General features: G+C 54.4%; 3 protein-coding genes across 3 annotated transcripts; 1 reads left to right on the forward strand and 2 right to left on the reverse strand.

Moving 5' to 3' along the window:
* Positions 1-915: 915 nt before the first annotated feature.
* On the forward strand, positions 916-3,279 carry LRP88_08033 (chromatin remodelling complex Rsc7/Swp82 subunit-domain-containing protein; the record flags this gene model as incomplete). Its single annotated transcript, XM_083244544.1, has 4 exons — positions 916-982; positions 1,229-1,309; positions 1,517-2,356; positions 2,411-3,279. The coding sequence occupies 4 exons, from the start codon at positions 916-918 to the stop codon at positions 3,277-3,279; spliced, it is 1,857 nt and encodes a 618-aa protein (XP_083099038.1).
* A 1,615-nt stretch (positions 3,280-4,894) lies between these two features.
* Positions 4,895-5,984, reverse strand: LRP88_08034 (histone-fold-containing protein; the record flags this gene model as incomplete). Its single annotated transcript, XM_083244545.1, has 4 exons — positions 4,895-5,289; positions 5,346-5,464; positions 5,521-5,654; positions 5,730-5,984. The coding sequence occupies 4 exons, from the start codon at positions 5,982-5,984 to the stop codon at positions 4,895-4,897; spliced, it is 903 nt and encodes a 300-aa protein (XP_083099039.1).
* A 1,534-nt stretch (positions 5,985-7,518) lies between these two features.
* On the reverse strand, positions 7,519-8,322 carry LRP88_08035 (uncharacterized protein; the record flags this gene model as incomplete). Its single annotated transcript, XM_083244546.1, has 1 exon — positions 7,519-8,322. The coding sequence occupies one exon, from the start codon at positions 8,320-8,322 to the stop codon at positions 7,519-7,521; it is 804 nt and encodes a 267-aa protein (XP_083099040.1).
* Between the last annotated feature and the right edge of the window lie 9,709 nt (positions 8,323-18,031).

The following is an 18,031-nucleotide window of genomic DNA, read 5'->3' on the forward strand; positions in this document are numbered from 1 at the left end:
TCCCCTCCACCTGCCACCATCCATCATCATCATCCATCCCACCACAACCACCACCACCTCCACCACCTCCATCGCCATTTTCTCCGCCTTCCGCCATCACACACACGCACGCACGCATACACCCGCTCCATCGCATCGTCTAACCATCCACCTTTTGATCAACGAGCGCACGCATTTTTCGAGGTTTTTTGCAAGGCACGCACGCGCATTTTATCATCGCTTCGTTACGCGACCACCATTTGGTCTGTTTCGCATCCGCTGCGCTGCGGCCCTTGTCCTTTCCATTTGAACCGCGAGCCTCGTTGACGTCGTTGCCGCCGCCGTCGCACAACGCGCTCCGCGTCCGCATCCCGTTCCATCACCACACAAAGGTAATTCAGCATCCCGTTCCGCTCCTCGTTCCCTCTCTGTGCCCCGTCCCTCCCTTCCAGCCTTGCATCCTGTGTCTGTCTTGTCATCTGGCCTCGTCTTCGCCTTTTTCTTTGCACGCCCGTCTGGACTGGAGCGCGCAGCCGACGCCGCCGCAACCGCGCCCGTTTCCCGGATTCCTATCTTGTCTCGCTTTGGATCACTAGTCCATGCCTGCCTCTGGGAGTTTGCGCCCCAGCCTGCGCATCCGCCAGCGCCTGAGCCTCCCCTCCACGATTCCGAGCCTTGGCCTGGCCGGCCGAGTCTCATCACAAGACAAGGCCAGTCAGGCAGGCTTCCCACCTCAACGCCCGGCTTATAACCTGCGATTCGCCATTCGTAACCAACGACGCGCCTCCTCCAGGCGGCCAACCACGTGCGACTGACGTTGCCCTCTGCATCTCCTCCAACCCTTCAGCTTGTCAGTCCAAACATCTCACGACACGTTGCCATCGCCATCACCGTGGTCGCTATCCTCGTCGCTCCCTGTTGGCCTAGCCCTCGGTCATGTACTCCGCCCAGCAAAGCGGCGCTGATAACGCGACGATCAATCCCGCCGCTCTCAACTCGCCTGGTACGTCTAATAGTTATTTGCTTAGCTCTAATTGTCGCCTCACACCACCCTGCCCGCGCGCATGTTCAGCATCACTGTCTTGCGCTTCACATCATGTTGAAAAGCCGGAACACCCCACCTTCTCCTGCCTACTCTTTTCATAGCTACAGTCGCGACATAGGCCGAGTGCGCGCGCGCTCAGCGCCGCCTCTCTCTTACGCTTTGCTCCCATCACTTCATCATGCTGATCCTTCGCCTTGATTGCAGGTATCTCTCACCCGCCACTGCGCAACCTTAAGCGCAGCCACTCCCCGGACCTCTACGACACGCCGCAACCCGGCAATGACGGTATGTCGGGTCGGATGAAGCGAAAGGAGCAGCTTGGCGTTGCACTGCTCTTGCCGCGCCCGGCCTCCTGCCGCAATCCGTTCGCGATACTTGCTTCCGCTGTGATTCCGGACTCTACGCCGTGCTCTTTGCTACATACAGCACAGCCTCATATGTCATATTAAAGATGGAGGTTGGAAAACATGCTGACTGATCTCACCTTTGCAGGTGATTCTAGGCCGCTTCGGAAACGAGGAAGACCGATGAAGGCGAGAACATCAGGGAGCATTTCCGAGGCTCCCGGACAGGCTCCGGCCTCGCTCCCCCAGGCGATTCCCCCGCCGCAGACACCTCAGTCTCAGAACACAGCATTGCCGCAAGCCAGTCCCGCGTACACGCCCGCCCCGGCGCAGATGCCCCCCAAGACCACCCCGACGAAGTCGACGCTCAAGGCGCTACCAACCGTTCGAGATCATACGACCGACCAGCTCAATGCGACCGGCGATGAATACCTCCCGCGCGAGATCGACGAATTTGGAGAGAAGAAGGTGCAGCCCAATGGCACACTAAACGGAAATCGGGAGTACAAGTGCCGGACCTTCTTGGTCCCTAACAGAGGGGATAAGCTATTCATGCTTGCCACCGAGTGCGCAAGGGTGTTGGGCTACCGAGACTCGTACCTTTTGTTCAACAAGAACAGGTCCCTCTTCAAGATGATTGCAACCCAGGCCGAAAAGGATGATCTGGTCCAACAGGAGATTCTTCCGTTCTCGTATCGCTCGAGACAAATCGCCATTGTCACTGCCAGGTCCATGTTCCGACAATTTGGAAGCCGTGTTATTCGCGACGGTCGAAGAGTTCGGGATGACTATTGGGAAACCAAGGCCCGGAAACAAGGCTTCACTGAGGCTGATCTTGCTGGAGAGAAGCGCCCCGGCGCAACCAAGGCCAGAGAGGCGGCTGAGGCCCAGAACAACGTCCTGCTGGCTGGCCCGCACCCAGAGATCGTGTACAGCAATAACCCTGGACCCTTCCCCGGCCCCCCGCAGCCGCACCTCGTCCAACCAGGTATGATCGGACCACCACCCGGGACCACCACCAGAATGCCTGGATTGACACTAGGATCAGAACTGAGCGACTCCCGGCCACGCGATTACTCGGGAATCCTCAAAGGCGGACCTCGCCAGGAGATCACCGGTCCTGCTTACCAAGACCAGACCCGCCCCTCGCCTCTCGGAGAGCTCAACGCCCAGGCTCACCATGCCGCCGACTTCAGCCGGTCAGTTAACCAGCAGCGGGAGATGCGCAACGAATACCTCACAGGGATGTGGCGACGATCTCACGAGCAACCGTCTTCGAACCTGACCCAGCAGCCCGTGGCACCGGCTGACACGACGTCGGTTGCTACCAGCAGGCCGTCGCATTCACCACATACCACGGCGACGGCCATCTCCCAGCAGCCTGGAATGGTTTCTACACAGAGCCCGCAGATGATGATGACGACGGCGCCTTATTCTCAGTCTATCAGCGCCCAGAGCAACCTAACTCAGGCGCCCATGAGAGGTATGGCCCACTCTCCAACGCAGTCGAGCACAAGGCCAACACCTACTCTCCCAGGTTCGACCAGCTCCCTGTCGCAGGGAACGCCCAGCTACAACTACCAGTCGGGCCAGAGCATGTGGCCGCAGGCTCAGACGCAGCAACACACGTATGGTAGTTACACGGCGCAGTCGCAAGCGCCCCATCCATCGCAGTCGCCTGCGTCACATCTGCGCCAGTCGAGCTCGGGACAGATGCAGACCAATATGCAGTTCCCTGGTATGGCAAGCATGCAGTACGGTGCGGGCCAGAGCATGTACCCGACAGATCAGACGCCTCGGCAATACATGCCCCAGGGTGGAGCCGGAGGGCCGGCGGTCACTCAAGGCTGGTCTGGTCAGCATTCGCCGGCGCAGCAGCAGTGGTGGACTCCTGGGCAGCAGCCACAATAAGGGTTGTGACGACATGTGCTGACGCGACATGACGGAATGATTTGACATACGATGACCTACCTACTCCTGGTTTCACTGGGAGATTCGACTTAATTGGTGCGGTGCTGTATTGTGTCGGATTCTTATTTTTGGATATATGTTTTATGGAGAGACTTCTATCCTCTCTCTCTTCGGTCTGAACTCCTTCAGTATTCCTGGACAACCACGCATACACCACGGTGGAGAGGCTATGTGCTTTTGTGGGCTGATTTGGCTCGATGAATTGCAAATAGCGATTGGACTGGGTGGGATAGAGGAGTCGGAGGAATCAGGAACCGAACACGGGCATTCCTATCTTGTTATTCTTGGGCGGTTTGGTTGGAAGCAGAAGGGCTGGGGCACATGCATGGCTCGTAACACATTTTGTCCTTCCCGTTGATGGGGTCTTGGATACTCATGGGTTTCATTTTGGAACTTGTTTGGAGGCATTTTCGGGTTTTTCCTGTTTGGAAAGTCAGTTTGTTTTGTTTGGCTTGCGTCTTGTCTTGTCTTTTTGGACGAGGGAGGTTCTATCGGCGGTTCGCTTGTGCGTCCCTAGGAGCCGTTTGCTGCGTTGGCAAGGCAGACTTTTATCGGGCTTTCATTTTGATACCACGTCACCTCTTCGATTCGTTCTTCCCAGCACCATTTTCATCTATTCCTTCTTCTTCTTCTTCTGCAGACACGCATTGTTTCTTCTTGTTGAGCGGGCACGACGTGCAGCCACCTGGGCAGACCATGTAGTGTCGCATCTGGGAGGATTCAGGGCTTGAGGCAGGTTTTCGGCCTGGGTTGGATGCGACACGTGGTGACCATGGTGTTGTTGTTGCTGCTGCTGTCCTTTTGCTGCGCGTCGGCCTTGGCTTGTTTGCCGAGTTTTGATGTTGTTGATCAAGTTCTCTTCTCGCTTGGGGAGGTTTCTACTCGTGTAACTTTTGCTGCCTGGACGGGAGCATATATTTTTGTCACCCCGGTTAGTACATCGCGAGTGCGGTCGGCATTGGGCGGGTCGTTGGATCTGGCAATGAGAATTGATTTATTTTGATCTTGTGCAACTTGTTCATCTTTTGACTCGACGAATGATGGTGAGGCTACGCTTCATGGAGGATAAGGGAAGTGGACATTGTCATTATCAACCCAATGCACCTCCATCTCGGCTATATATTCCCTCATGCCGTATAACAAGGTCTTGCTTAACCTGCTTTCCCCCAATTCCCTTGCCCGCCCTGCCGCCTGCTGATCTGGCAGAATGTCTCAAAACGACCCAGCGAATCGGGCTGCCCGGGATACCTACAGGAGGGGCTCGCACGAGGTGGACAGGTGTGGTAGCACCCGTCGGGATGTTTGTCTCGGGGACAAGTGCCTGCGCCCTACGAGGCTGGCGTGTCTGAGAGGGCAGGGTTTTGAGATGTGATGGGTGAGGTGAGTTGCACGGCGTCGGGAATGCTAACAATAGGTCCGCCTGGGGTTGTCAAGTTGTGATGTGCTTCTGAGACTTGGAGAGACGGTATGTTACAAGACGGGGAGGCTGGACAGGTAGCCAAAGATTAGAGTAATAGTACCGCTACTGAGGGAGTGGCTTATCCAATAGGCCACATTAATCACTATCATCTCCATCCAAAGCTTCGTCCCTTTCTTCCTTTCCTTCTTTGATCTCGAGGGCATCCTGGGTCTCGTCGCCACTAGCTTCACCCTCGTCCTCTTCCTCTTCTTCCTCCTCAACCTCATCGTCATCATCATCCTCAGGCACAGGCTCATCCTCCTCCGTCTCAGCATCGTCCTCAACTTCAGCAGCCGCGCCGGCGCTGGCGGGGTCGACACGGGCACGCTTGGTGCGAGGACCCGATGCCTCAGAGGCGAGGGTCGTGTCGGGATCCACGTCAGTCTCGACGTGGGAAGTGTCGGGCATATCCGTGTCAGGTCCGTCAGTCTTCTTGGCGCGGACCTTTTGGCGGTAAGATGTGCGCTTCTCAGTCTGGATGGCGTTGAACTCTGTCACAATGTGTCAGCGTGTCCTTGGGGAGATCAAGGTTAGAGAAAGGACGTACTAGAAAATTCGGCTTCCAGAGGGGCGCGAAGGAAGGAAAACTCGGTGTCCTCTAGGGCCTTGAAGACGTCTGCAGGGGCGATGGTCTTTTTGCCAGCGTTGATGGTGTTCTCGTTAGCACTGCAACAAGATGTGAGTTATCGAGTGAACAGACCCCATTAGAGGGTGGGACGTACTGCGAGGCCAGATAGTTGATGAATACTGTGGTGCTCTGACTCAAGGCCAAGATGGCATTGGCCTGAATCTGCGTGTTGGGCGGGAGAACGCCCTTGGCCAAGCGGGTTATTATCGATTTGGGAAGTGTCAGGTCCTGTCGCAGAGTTAGCTAGTTCTCGAATCATCACCACCCTTCCACTTCATCATTCCCTAGCTCGGCATATCTTACCTCGATAGTCACGGCATCCTTATGGTCTTTGTCCTTATCTTTGTCCTTGTCCTTCTTATCCGCCGCCGCCGCTGTGGGGGAGGTGGTGTCAACCGCCTCGACAGCCGCAGGAGCTGGCGTCGAGGCGGGAGCAGGAGTGGCAGCAGCCGCTGGCGTAGGGGCCGGGCTGGGCTCTGTGGGCGTTGCGTCGTCCATGGGGACGAAGCGGGCGGTGGATGTGTCGCTCTTGCGCGGGTTGGACTTGCGCGGCGGCATTGGGAGTGAGGCTGGTGGTGAAGTGTGGAGGTCAAGGTTTGGCGAGAAAGAGGCCGGGTGGGATGCGGCGAGGAGATCAGAAGAGCAGCACTTCAACAAGGCAACTCTATTGAGCAAAACGATATGGCCCAGACACAGCGACTACTTGGCCTTTGCTGTGATCTCGTCTCTCTCCTTTCCGTTGAGATCCTAGCGCGACGGGGGAGATCACCAGGGGCCGTTTCTCATTCCTCGATATGAATGCGTTCCTTTGATGGAATTCAGAGTGTGTATAGCTCCTCCAAGGGGTATGAGGATGTGATGGCAATGATTCGTCGTTGAGTGAATGAAGCCTTGACAAGCGACGTTTGGTGTTGGTGTCTGTGTCATGTCAAAGTTGAAGAAGCGCGCGTCTGTGGGTGGCGACGCGATGCCCCGCTGTGAGTGGCCGAGCACGCGTTAAGTGGTTGTAGTGGTCCGGCTGCGGCAGGTACGACTGGCAACGGCTCTTGCAATGGTAATGTAATGGTCAAAATAAAACTTGCAAAGTTTTGAGGGTTTAGACCAGCTTTATTGCTACAGTAAGGTAATACCTTGCTAATAATTGACTTAAAATGCACGAATCAATTGGCTAACTATGGTTTTTGCTGCACCTGCACGTGCAGAGATAAAATGGAGGCGAGCAACTACTATGCTTGACCAATAGCTTCAACACCCAGCAATCACTTCACTTCACGCAAAGAAACATTATGGGTTCAATCTGTTCATCATTTGAGTCGAGTATATATGTATATATGTATATATGTATATATATATATCTTGCTAGCCGTCTGGCTGCTAGTACCCTTTCCGTCATGGACATGTATATCTGTCTTGTTCCTGATCATACAGGATACTTCTCATAATGCTGGGCGTTAGCCCTCCAGCATGAGCTGTTGCTTCATGTGCGGACTGTTCATAGTCCTCTCATGCCGCTTGCTCTGGTCGTCATAACGTGGTCAAAAAGTAAAGGAAAGTTCTGGGGTATATCCATCATAAAAAAAAAAAATACACAAAAAGCCTCCGTGTCCCGGCCATCATAAGCGCCAGCACGTAAAGTAATCCTCCCTTGAAGCGTCGAAAAGGGATTAAACGAGTCGATCTCTGCCGACTAGGAGTAAGAAGAAAAGATGGGGGTTCTTGGTTGTTTCATAAAAAAGAACGTGAGCATGAGCTTTGTTGCTTGGGTAGGCAGATAGGTAGGTTGGTAGTGTTGTAACGTAGAGTTTTGGGTGGGATTCAGCGAATGAAATGAGATAATCTCTCTTGCTCGTCATTGTTGATGCAAGAATCCATCCATCAGTTCATCGCACTTTGATTCCCTTGTCCCTGGTGGTTTCAAGGCGATCCGTCCGAGATGATCGGCCCCACCTTTCTCGGCACAACGGGGATCGACGGGGGTTGAAACAAGCCGGCGCCGAAACCGTTGATTTTGTTCACCTCGCATAGCAAACAGGCCAGACCGGGGTTACTGTCCGGCGTAGGAATACCGAAATTGAGTCTGCCGTGTTCTGGCTCATCCGATAGCCCTGCCAATTTCCGACTTGCGGATCAGCGGCCGGGGTGAGAGCCCGCCCAGGAACACCTCGTCATCGAATGACATCCTTGAAGGGCTGATCATGGAGTGCATCCGGTGGTGTTGCCGTCGGATGTCAAGAGACCGGTTTGCTCGTGGAATGTACTCGCTAGAGCTGCGAGGGCCGAAGACGGAATCGGGGTAATGGCCGTGCCAAGGATCGCGAGGTGAGATCGCACTCACGGTGCTGCTGCGACTGCTGCGTGTGCGACCATGGCGAGAGGCCGAAGGGGGAAGCTTGGCCAGACGCGAGGGCTGGCGCTTAAGAGGCGAGATGAAGGCATCGTCGCCTTGGACGGTCTCATCGGTGAGACCTGGGCGTGAGTTGGGGGCACGGGCGAGGAGCGGAGTCGAGGGGACATCGATGCTGCGCTTGTGATGAAGGGAGCGAGGTGAAGAAAGCTCCTCGTGAGGGTTCGGGCTGTTGTAGATGATGACACTAGGCGGTTTCCGGACCGAGCTCACAGATGTGCTCTTCTGACGCTGGTGCTGCTGCAGCTGTTGCTCCAAGTCATGTCCATAGTTGGAGGTGGCCTCGATGATCGGTGTCTTCTCGAGAGACTTGTCGGTCCTCCAAGACTCAATCTCCTCATCATCGATGGGGGTGATGCCTCTCTTCAAGAACAGGAAGCGACGTTGGCGTTGACTTCGGCGGTAGAGGAAACATCCGACAGCGGCGATGGCGGTCAAGGGGACCACAGTCGCAAGGACGATGACGATGATCTTGATTTCCGAGTCGTTCATAATGACATTGTCATCGCGAGTCTGTGAGCGAGTATGGTGAGGTAGGTGGTGAGGGTGAGGTGAAAAGATGTCATAAAAAGAGGCTCTGCCGTATGAGTCGCAGGCCAAGATAGATTGAGAAGTGAAAGATGAGCGAGCGAAGTGCTTTCAACGGCAACGGTTACCGAGGAAATGTCCACGGGGCATCAGAAAGCCAGGAGTTTTTGCAATGCTTGCAACTCGTGAACTAGGGTAAAGGCGGTCAGTTGCTGTTGTTCAAGGGTATGAGCATGAGGCGAAGAGTGAGTGCAATGCCAAGGCTGTCCCTGAAAGATGAGCCGCAGGCATACCAGTAACTTGGATCGAATCCAATGCTGATGATTCATATAGCGAAAGGGTAGACCAACGTGAAGACGGCACTCAAGGCGAGAGTTGAGATGATGCTGGATCAAATCGACTCGACCAACTCATGAGACGGTACAAGTTGAACCCCGTAAATCCGGCCGCCGTTTTCCAAGTCGACGTCGTTAAGGCAGAGAGAGGCGAGGGGAGGGGGGGTAACGGGCCAGGAACTGGACGCCCTGTATATGGCACAGACAGGACGAGGGGCGGCAGGTTGGGGATGGGGATGGGTTGAAGCTATATAGGGACTGGGGGCCTTTCAGAGAAGCGAGGCAGAAGAGCGGAACTGGGGTGTGGGAGGGTGTGCAGGGTTGCAGCGGCGGCGTGTCATGGGTAGGGACGGGATGGATGGACCTGGATCGTCATGAGCAGCATGGGATGGGATGGATTCTGAGGCAGGGGTGTGGAGAAACGAGCCAGCGAGGGTGTGAGAGCGAGAAGAAGCTGATACAGACCTCCATCGAGAGACGGATGGATGAAAGATACTTGGTGGACTAAATCCGTCCACAAGCTAGGGTCCAGTACGGAGAGGGTACCAAGTGTACTATGCTTAGCAGCGCCCAGTTCCTGTTTCGTTCAGGTACATGTACATATTTCTGGATGCTCCTGCTTGCTCCTGCATGTGCCTTGCATACGGTTGAGCTGGGCGAGGCGGCGAGCTCAGGCAAGGCGACCAGGAGAGAAAAAAGGCCACTGCAATTGAGCAAACCTCCAGCTGCAAGGAGGGAAACGCAGGCCAAAGTCCCTTTCAATTTGGGCCTTGTTTTCTGGTCTGCCCGGTCAGACCTGGTCCGGCCTGGTCAGGAAGGATAATTCCCGCAGAGAACCAATACAACCCGAGTCGTGCCTTGCGTCTTGCATCTCGCCGCGTGTGTGTGTGAATGCTGTGTCGAGTCAAGAGCCAATCGACCTCCCACCAGACAAACAAGTCAAGACCCCCTGCCGCGACGGCGCTGGACGATGGATGGACGTGGATGCGGGGCGCACACGGTCCAACGTTTTAGGGGCACGTTAGAGACCAAGACTAGCCCCGACGAAGCTCCATAGACTGGGAGGGCGCCACGCCACTTCCAACAGGGGACCTCGTCTGCTCGTCTTTGACCAGGCGGGGGACAGGGGGCAGCCATGGCGCCATGGATGAAGCAGCAGCCGAGGGAACGTGGCACCGCCAGGGACCGTTCTTCCATTTGTTTTCAAACGGTGACGGCAGCGAGAAGGGTTACGGTGAGCATGATGCCCTGTGCTGCTACCGCAGCAGGCTGTTCCCTCCAGGCTGGGCATCATTGCCTCCGCTGTCTGCCAGCTGTCATCTCGATCGATCCAACAATGTCCACGACATGGATCGATGTGATGTGCCATTGATATCCGTACAGTTATGAAAGGACCATGCTTTGGCCAATTCCCATCCATTCATCCATCAAGCCCATATCACCCCCTCGCGTCGCTTCCCATCCCATTGCATCGCCTCTGCGCTGCGCTGCGCTGCAACAGTCAAGACACGGCCTGATCTGATCTGAGAGGTCCAGGTCCTGGTCCAGATGTCCTCCATCCAAGACATGTGTGTGTGTACGGCTGAGCATTTCTCTGGTCCAGAAAGGGAGAGACACTACTACTCAGAATCAAGTTAGAGAGCCCAGCCACCAAGGACAGCAGCAACCTCGAAAGAGAACATCGCAATCAAAAAAGCAAAGACGATGCCGCACTGCGCTGGACTGGGCTCGGCTCGGGCCCCTCGGTTGGTTCCTAGCCCGTCAACGTCCAGAACCGCGAGGCTTCTGTCGGTCGACAGGCTGCAAGGGAGATGGATCGGTGAGAAGGCGACTTACATGATGGCCTCGCTTTGCCTGGTCTGGTTTGACTTGACTTAGCCTGGAATGTAAAGAAATTGGGCAGGTCCTCTGCCGTTGATCCGCACGTGAAGCCTTTGTCTCACCATGTCTCGTCTCGTCTCGCTCTCTATCTACGATGCGGTCTGTGAAATGAGCGCGCGATAATCAGGTTATCGCGACTCGACACCTCTCCACCATCTCCAAGCCCCCGTCTGAACGAATACGTATACCAGCTCCGGTAGAACAAGGGAAGACAATCACGGCTCGGCAGGTCGACCTTGGACCTCGGTGGCAGCTGCAATGGACTGCCGTGTGCATTTCTGGAGCCGTTGGACCATTTTTCGATAGTACCAGATGCCGTATCCATTCATGGTGCTATATCTCTCTGAAGCTCTCGCCATGGTTCGTCATGACCGTGACTAGTCACATGGAGCCCTCTCCCAAAACGAACCACCTGGGCCGGCCCGGGTCTTTGTCGTTGTGCCTGCCAAGGACCGGAGTCACAGAGGATATGCCCATTTGTTGCGCCGTGAATCAAGCTATCGCGATACATATTCACAGGGGTTCAGGACATTTTGCTTGCTTCTTTGTGACCCGTGTCTGTGATGGGATGGGATGTTACTTTTTTGCCGTCACTGTGCAGTCGATCACTGGCGGGAGGATCTATGCGAGCCATTTGACGTGATGAGGCTACGGGATGCAATGCGAGCCATTTGCAACTGTCTGTCTGTCGTAGACCGGCTGAGTCGACGCTACATGATGCGCTACGATGCGATGCGATGCGGCAGTTGACGCTGTCTCTCCCAAGACGGCTTCACTTCAGCACTTGCATACATCCATTACATACGTCCGTTCAGCCACAGAGACAGACAGATAGACGGTGAAATAACTGCCGTGTCAAGAGGCGACGCCATCAATTAGTTTCCCTCTGGCTAGAACTCGATCCAATACCACCTCCGAACGGATATCCCGTCCTCCGACACTCAACTTGCCCCTTTGGGCAGGGGGATCTTGCGATCGAGCCTATCGCATCGCGTGCGTTTTTTTTTCTTCATCCTCTAGCCCGCAAAGACAGTTCAGCCGCGATACCCTAGTCGCGTCTGTCTACATCCCGCGTTCCTCTCGCTCAAACTCTTGGCTTTTCGGGGGAGCGATGCTACTAGTTCTCAATGGTAACTGCGCCGGTCAGGAACGCCAGAGACATTGGACATCAGGTCGACCTCAGACTAAGGTTGTCAGGCTCAGACCCTTTTTTTGCATGTTGCAGCTGTCACCGCCTTCTCCGCTATGGCATCGCTCGTCGTCGGCCGCTGTGAGATTTTGAGACAGAGGCTAAACTTGGGAGGTCAGCCGCGATGAAGACGTGAATACCCTCACGGGCAATGATCGACACGGCCAGGAGGATGATTTGATGAGAGGCTGAGCAAGGGCACGTGCTGACGAAGGCTTCGGGATCTCTGGAATCTCTGTTCCTGTTCTGTTCCTGTTCCTGTGCCTGTTCCTGGATCCTCTTTCTTGTTCCTGGTTCCTGGCCTGGGCCCCCCATGGCTTGGTCACGCCACCGACTTGGACAAACACCATCTCCACATGGAGACCTGGTCCGTCCTCTTCTTATCAGCTCCCCTCTGCGAACACCGACTGAGCTACAAAACGGTGGTGGTGGTGGATGGTGGATTTGGGTTGGGGGCTTTTTCTCGCTTCTAGCGGTGGTGGTGTTAGTGTTAGTGCCTTGGTAGTGGTTGGTCGGTCGGCCGTTGAGTGCCTTGGAGGAAGAGGCTGGGTTTCGCCGTCCGTCAAAGAAGCGGTGTAAGAGGGACGACGACGAGATGGAAGAGTTCACGACGACCATGGGCATGGGCCCCTGATCTTCCTTCTCCACATTCAACCTCAACCCTGGTTCGTCCCGCCCAGATGTTGGCTTTGCTCAGCCTGGTCCGCCAGCCTTTTGGGTCATGAGGCCACAAACTTGTCTCCCTGACCCTGGCTAAATCACTTAACGCGTCTTGTCAGCCTCCACGGGGATGATCCCTCGATGGGCATTTTTGCGAGAAGGATGCGCCGCCATGGTGTCTGCTACTGTACGTACCTCACTTCAGAAAACTTCGATAGATGGGGATCCAAGATGCCATTAACGAGTGGAGACGCATGGTTCGGCAGACGGTGGATCCTGCGGGAAAAAAAGAAGCGAGTTTCTGGTCACGAACTTGACAAAAAAGCAGCTTTAGCTTGAGATGCCGCGCTAGAAGCAGGAATGGCCTCTGAGACCGGCGCGAGACAAAAAGAGGCTTAGAACAAAGGACCATGGCCGAGGGAGAGGGTGTGGGCAAGTCCGGGCTGACCAAAGAGAAGACGAGCTAGACGAAAGATCGGACTGAGAGAGCCGTCCCGTTGATAGGCTCGTCCCGCCCGTTTCGACCCCGGCTCTGGTGGCTTTTAATGGCCATCATCCAGGAACGCTCGGGCTTGGTGTTTGTCCGTCCGTTTCGTCTGCGTTTTGAATGATACGGTGAGCGGACGTAGATCGGGAGACGATCATGATCATGATCATGGGTATCAGAGGGTGATGGGATTGTCGCTTCTACGAGAACATGAGATTCTCCGTCTGCAAGGCCCTATCCACCCATCCTCAGGGTCCAATTGATGTATCCTTGTGTGTTTGCACTGCATGAGATAGCTGACGGTGAGATCCGACTACTCTTGAGATGGGGTCTTGCATGATGGATGTTCTGAGAGTTGAGAGTTGAGCGGTCGCCCCCGATACTGCAGGTCCACCATTGGACCAACACCAACCACCGCCCATCAACACCACTAACGTCGGCGCCGCCCAGTCAGTTACTGGACCTCTGCCGTCTCTTGCGGCTACAGTGGTGGGCCTCGCTGGCACTGGCAGTTCGTGGGTGGTGGGACACTGAAACCCATGCCTTGGTCTTGGCCCCTCCCCTCCCTCTCAAAGATCGTGCGTGCGTGCTTCTTGCTGCAAGGCACGCAGCCCTCCTCATCATCTCGAGAGAGCTGCGAGGGGTAAGGTCCTTGTACAGTCAGACGGGCATACAGAGCGGCTGGTGGTTGGTCCCCCCCCTCAGTTCCCCATTCCGAACTACGCCGGAGAGGGCCTTTCCCCCTCTCTCTCGAAACCAACATCGTCCCGTGTCTTTTCGTGACGACACCATCAAAGAATGACTTGCATCAGTAGTTCAGCGCCCGTCGTAGCATCTCCCTCCCCATCCAAGGCCCAACCAAACATGCACTCGAGAATATCCTCCCCTAGGCCCAGAGCGGCACGAGGCTGAGCTCGTGACATGGAGGAGTTTAATTACACTCGGCCTCGTGCAGGAAAAAGCAATTATTCATGTCTCTGTTTGTCACTCAACTCACAGAACGAGCAACAAAACCCTACCTAACCTGGGTTACCTAAACCCACCATCTCGCATACATCAATTTCCACCCCCGCCAAACACACGACGCACATCATCCAACGTCGTTGCGGCCCCCGCCGCAGCTGGTGATGCCATGAAACCATGGAGTTGACCGGCGAGCGGGGGGCGGAAGGGAAAGGTGAGAGACATGACCTCATGAGAGGCGCTCTTTTTCTTTTTCCTTCTTGTTGAGACACTATTGATGGCCTCAGCGTGGTGGATTAAGTCGTCGATAGCAATTTAGCAAAGTGGTTGCATACAGGGCATGAGGACATCCCGTCTGCCCGGCTTATGGTGGCTCAGAGTGCTCTTGAACACTGGATCCAAGACACAAGTCAGTACAATGGCTTACAGTGGTCAAGCAGGGTGTGCCCACGTGACATTGGGGGCGGCATATCACGGCCTAGAGGCTAGAGCAATTGCCAGCCAACCCAAGACGACGTATGCACACCACACATCTATCGCATCTCATCAAATAATCACACGTCCAAGCTGCACAGCCTCGTCGTCCGACAGCGATTGTCGTTCCATAGCCCATCACATCTCACAAAAGAGAGCAGCAGCAGTCTCCGTCTACCGTGCTACGCTGCATCTGTGGGGCCGTGTGTTGGTGATGCTACACCAGCAACCACGGGTTCGATATCACATTACGGATATAACCCACTTGCCAAATGGATATCAATGCATTGGATGTTTCTAATGGCCCCAACGTTCGTTCGTCTTGCTTTCCCCCGCCGTTTGAAACGCTGCTTCTCCACCGACCCGCGACGTTGATGATGATGATGAACGGGATCCATACTCCGTTTTGGGCCTTCCGTTCCGCACTCTTCGGAATGCCTCGTAGGGTCTTGGCTCTGGGCACGGCAACGGCAACGGTCTTGGATTTCTAATCTTTGCCATCGAGACGACGATCATCCTCTCGCCTGCGGCCAGTCCGTCTGCGCGATGAGACGCTGCGGCTTGTTGGTCAGCTTCGAGTCAAGCGCAGGAGACTACGCAGATGTACTGTAGGGATCGGAGATGCCAATGGATACTTGATTACGACAGCCGAGCTTGCCCATGCCCACGGAAGCACCGGACTCAAAGAGAGGGCATATCGGTAAGCCGAGATGCCATTGCAGGACTCGAAACAAGAGGTTGTTCGCAAACGACTCTGCGCTCCACAGCGAATCCTCCTCAACTTTGCCTATCCTGTGCTACACGGCATGACGGCGCTCTATTGCGTCCGGCTGTCCATCAACCCCGGACCTGTCCCCCTCGCAACAGAGAGAGCCAAGAGACCCATCTTTTGTCGCGTGGCAGAGCAGCTCTTTTTTTATTCCCTTCTACTCCATTCTTCAACCGTTTCTGCGGCTGGGGTGGTATTCTGTACAAGGGCATCAGACAAGCATATCCCTGCCTGGGAGTGATCGATTGGCGAACAAGGTCCGGAGCTTGTGTTTGAGATTTTTCCCAGTGGAAAAGGTGCAGAGCAGCATTGAGGGATCTCGATTATGGATGGGATGGTTGTTTGGGACTGGAGGTAGCATTGTCCGTCTCATGGGGGGGACAAAACCTGTTTCGCGGAATCTGCTCCATCCATGAACCAACTGACAGAGTTACACGAGCAATTTTTTTTTCTCTTGTTACATACTCGGTACATACACCAGGCCTCGCTCGACTCGACTCGACTCGTTGTCCCTCTCTCCACATGGGCCTTCACGGTGGCCAATTCGATACCTACAGCGCAGTCAAAACAACCAAGTGCGGCGAGGTACACCAAGAATAGGCCGTTCAGGCGGGCCAGCTTGCCGTGCGTGCTTCTCGACTCCATCTCGTGGCATTCACGATCTGACTCGCATTCACGCACACCAAAGCTGTCCAATCCAGCAGAGACACAACATGCACCGTGAACACGAAAAAAGAAGACGACGGCTGCATCATGCGTCATCAGCAAACAAGCAGCGGCGAGTCCGTCGCCCAACTTGTGAGGTGAGGCAGAGTTTACTATCCAGACTCCTCTACAACCACCCGTCATGTTCGGCTCTGCTCCGTCGGCAGCTAACAACAAGATGCAGCTCTTCTCATCCGGATGGGTGGTGAGAAATGAAATTGAAAAGGCTCCCTTCTGTAACAGTCTCGCCGTGACAGAGCAAGGATGCCTCAGCAAATCACGACGGCAAACCCCATCTACAAGCCGCCTGTGGTGCCAGCGTATGACTGCATGGAAGAGCCCTGCGACCCTCTAGGCGTCCCATCCTGTCATCTCCCCCCTTCCCAGGGCCTCGGGTTGGGTTCTTTGCTGGCTTTTCTTGTTTAAGGCTGATGGGGCCTCGAAAACCGGCCGCATGTACGAACTTTCAGGTACAGTGTAATCCGTTGGCTGGTTGTCGTTCCTCAAAAGGAGCAAGAGAGGTGGCCGCACATTTGGCCGCATAGAACGTGGCATGCGGATAGCTTCAAGCTTGCTTGGGCACCAAGCTCCTGAAAGCCAATCAATGGAAAACTAAAAGAAAAAATGCCTCTTTTTTTCTTCACTCTTTGCTAGTTCGTCAATTGCAGCCGGGACTATTGTAGCCGAATTGTAGCTTGGTTCTTTGACAGTCACTTCAAATTGATCCAATTGCTAGCTCTCACTCTGGCTCCAAATAAGCGCGTTTCACGATTTTTTCTTCACCCGTCAGACTCGACTCGCAGCCATACACGTGTGTCACCAGCCATCCAACGTTTTCTCTCCGGATGCGCGGGGATTTTCCTTGGCCGTTGGAACGTTAATTCACTCATTATGATGTCTTTCTCTCGATCTTGGGTGGCGACTTTCTGTATCAGCTGCCTTGGAGGGTTACACGCCGACTCAAGTAATATAGAGATGGACATCTATAGCAGGTGCTCACGATACCACATGATGAGGGTATTGTGAGAGCACTTGTTGGGCGTTAGAGACTAACTAATGCGAGTCTCGTCCTGCAGTTCAGTCGTGCAGCTCTAAGTTCCTGCAAGCAAGCAAACCTGTCTCTGCCACGCATCGAACCAACCACCTCAATTAGCAGTCAGGCAACTATCGCTGGACGAAACTAACGTGACCTAAAGAAACCGGTTATCTGCTATCAGAGAGCATTAAGGGGTCCTTATGTTAAGCTATAGTTCCTCGCATTAACTCCCCCATCAACTGACTCGCCGTCTGAGTGCTAACGGCTCGAGCCCACTTTGCCGTGTCATTGCCGTGCATGGTCCGAAGAGTCGATGATGCCAAGGCATGTGATTTTCCCGGGAACAGGCTTCATGGTCTCGTTTCAGAGGACTGGATCGTGAGAAGTCAAAGGGCGGTGAGGTTTGCCTGGTTTTCCTCCTGTAGAGGCATAGGGTAAGCAGCTTTGCATGAGTACCTTGGTTATGAAGTCGATAACAAACATATGGACTTGATCAAGACCGAATATGACTGAGTGTGAGAGTATGTTTTTCAAGGCCAGGGCTGAAGCTAAATTCATGTGGGGGAGTACGCGTGTTGAGGTAGGTATAGCAATCCAAACGCGAGGGCCGTGCCTCAGAGCGTAAACGATCACAACCAAACGGGAACTCAACCATATTTTCCTCAGTAACATACCAAATTACTAACTCAGCGACAGAGAGAATACCCCATGAGGTAGGATAGCTGCCTGGAATATATTCATACTGAACACCTAGCAGAAATGGCCATATATGAGCTCGAGGAGACCTTGCCCTATCCCCAGCCTGCCTACGCTCACTTGAATATCGTCCAACATGATGCAACTGATAAGCAGGCACGGATAAAGACCCACACAAGGCGGAAAACCAGAATGGACGCCAAATGAAGTTGATGTGTTAGGGATATACCCTCCTGTGAAAAGGAGTATCATCGACTTCTGTCCCGGCTGCTCATGGAGACGACCAAGATACTCGAGATGTCAATTAGCAAAGTCCAGCGGTGGTACTGCTTCAAAACACGATATTCGGACCGTATAAAGACTGAGTTACGCTCAGTCCTGCTGCACCGCCTACTGCCAAGCTCACTGCACAAATAGAGAGTTGTCACCTGGCAACGAGTTTAAATGTACTCGCATTCAACATCAGTTGTTAACAAGA

Source organism: Fusarium phalaenopsidis (genome assembly GCF_050370095.1).
Source record: "Fusarium phalaenopsidis strain FUZ10S chromosome Unknown contig_32302, whole genome shotgun sequence".
NCBI lineage: Eukaryota > Fungi > Ascomycota > Sordariomycetes > Hypocreales > Nectriaceae > Fusarium > Fusarium phalaenopsidis.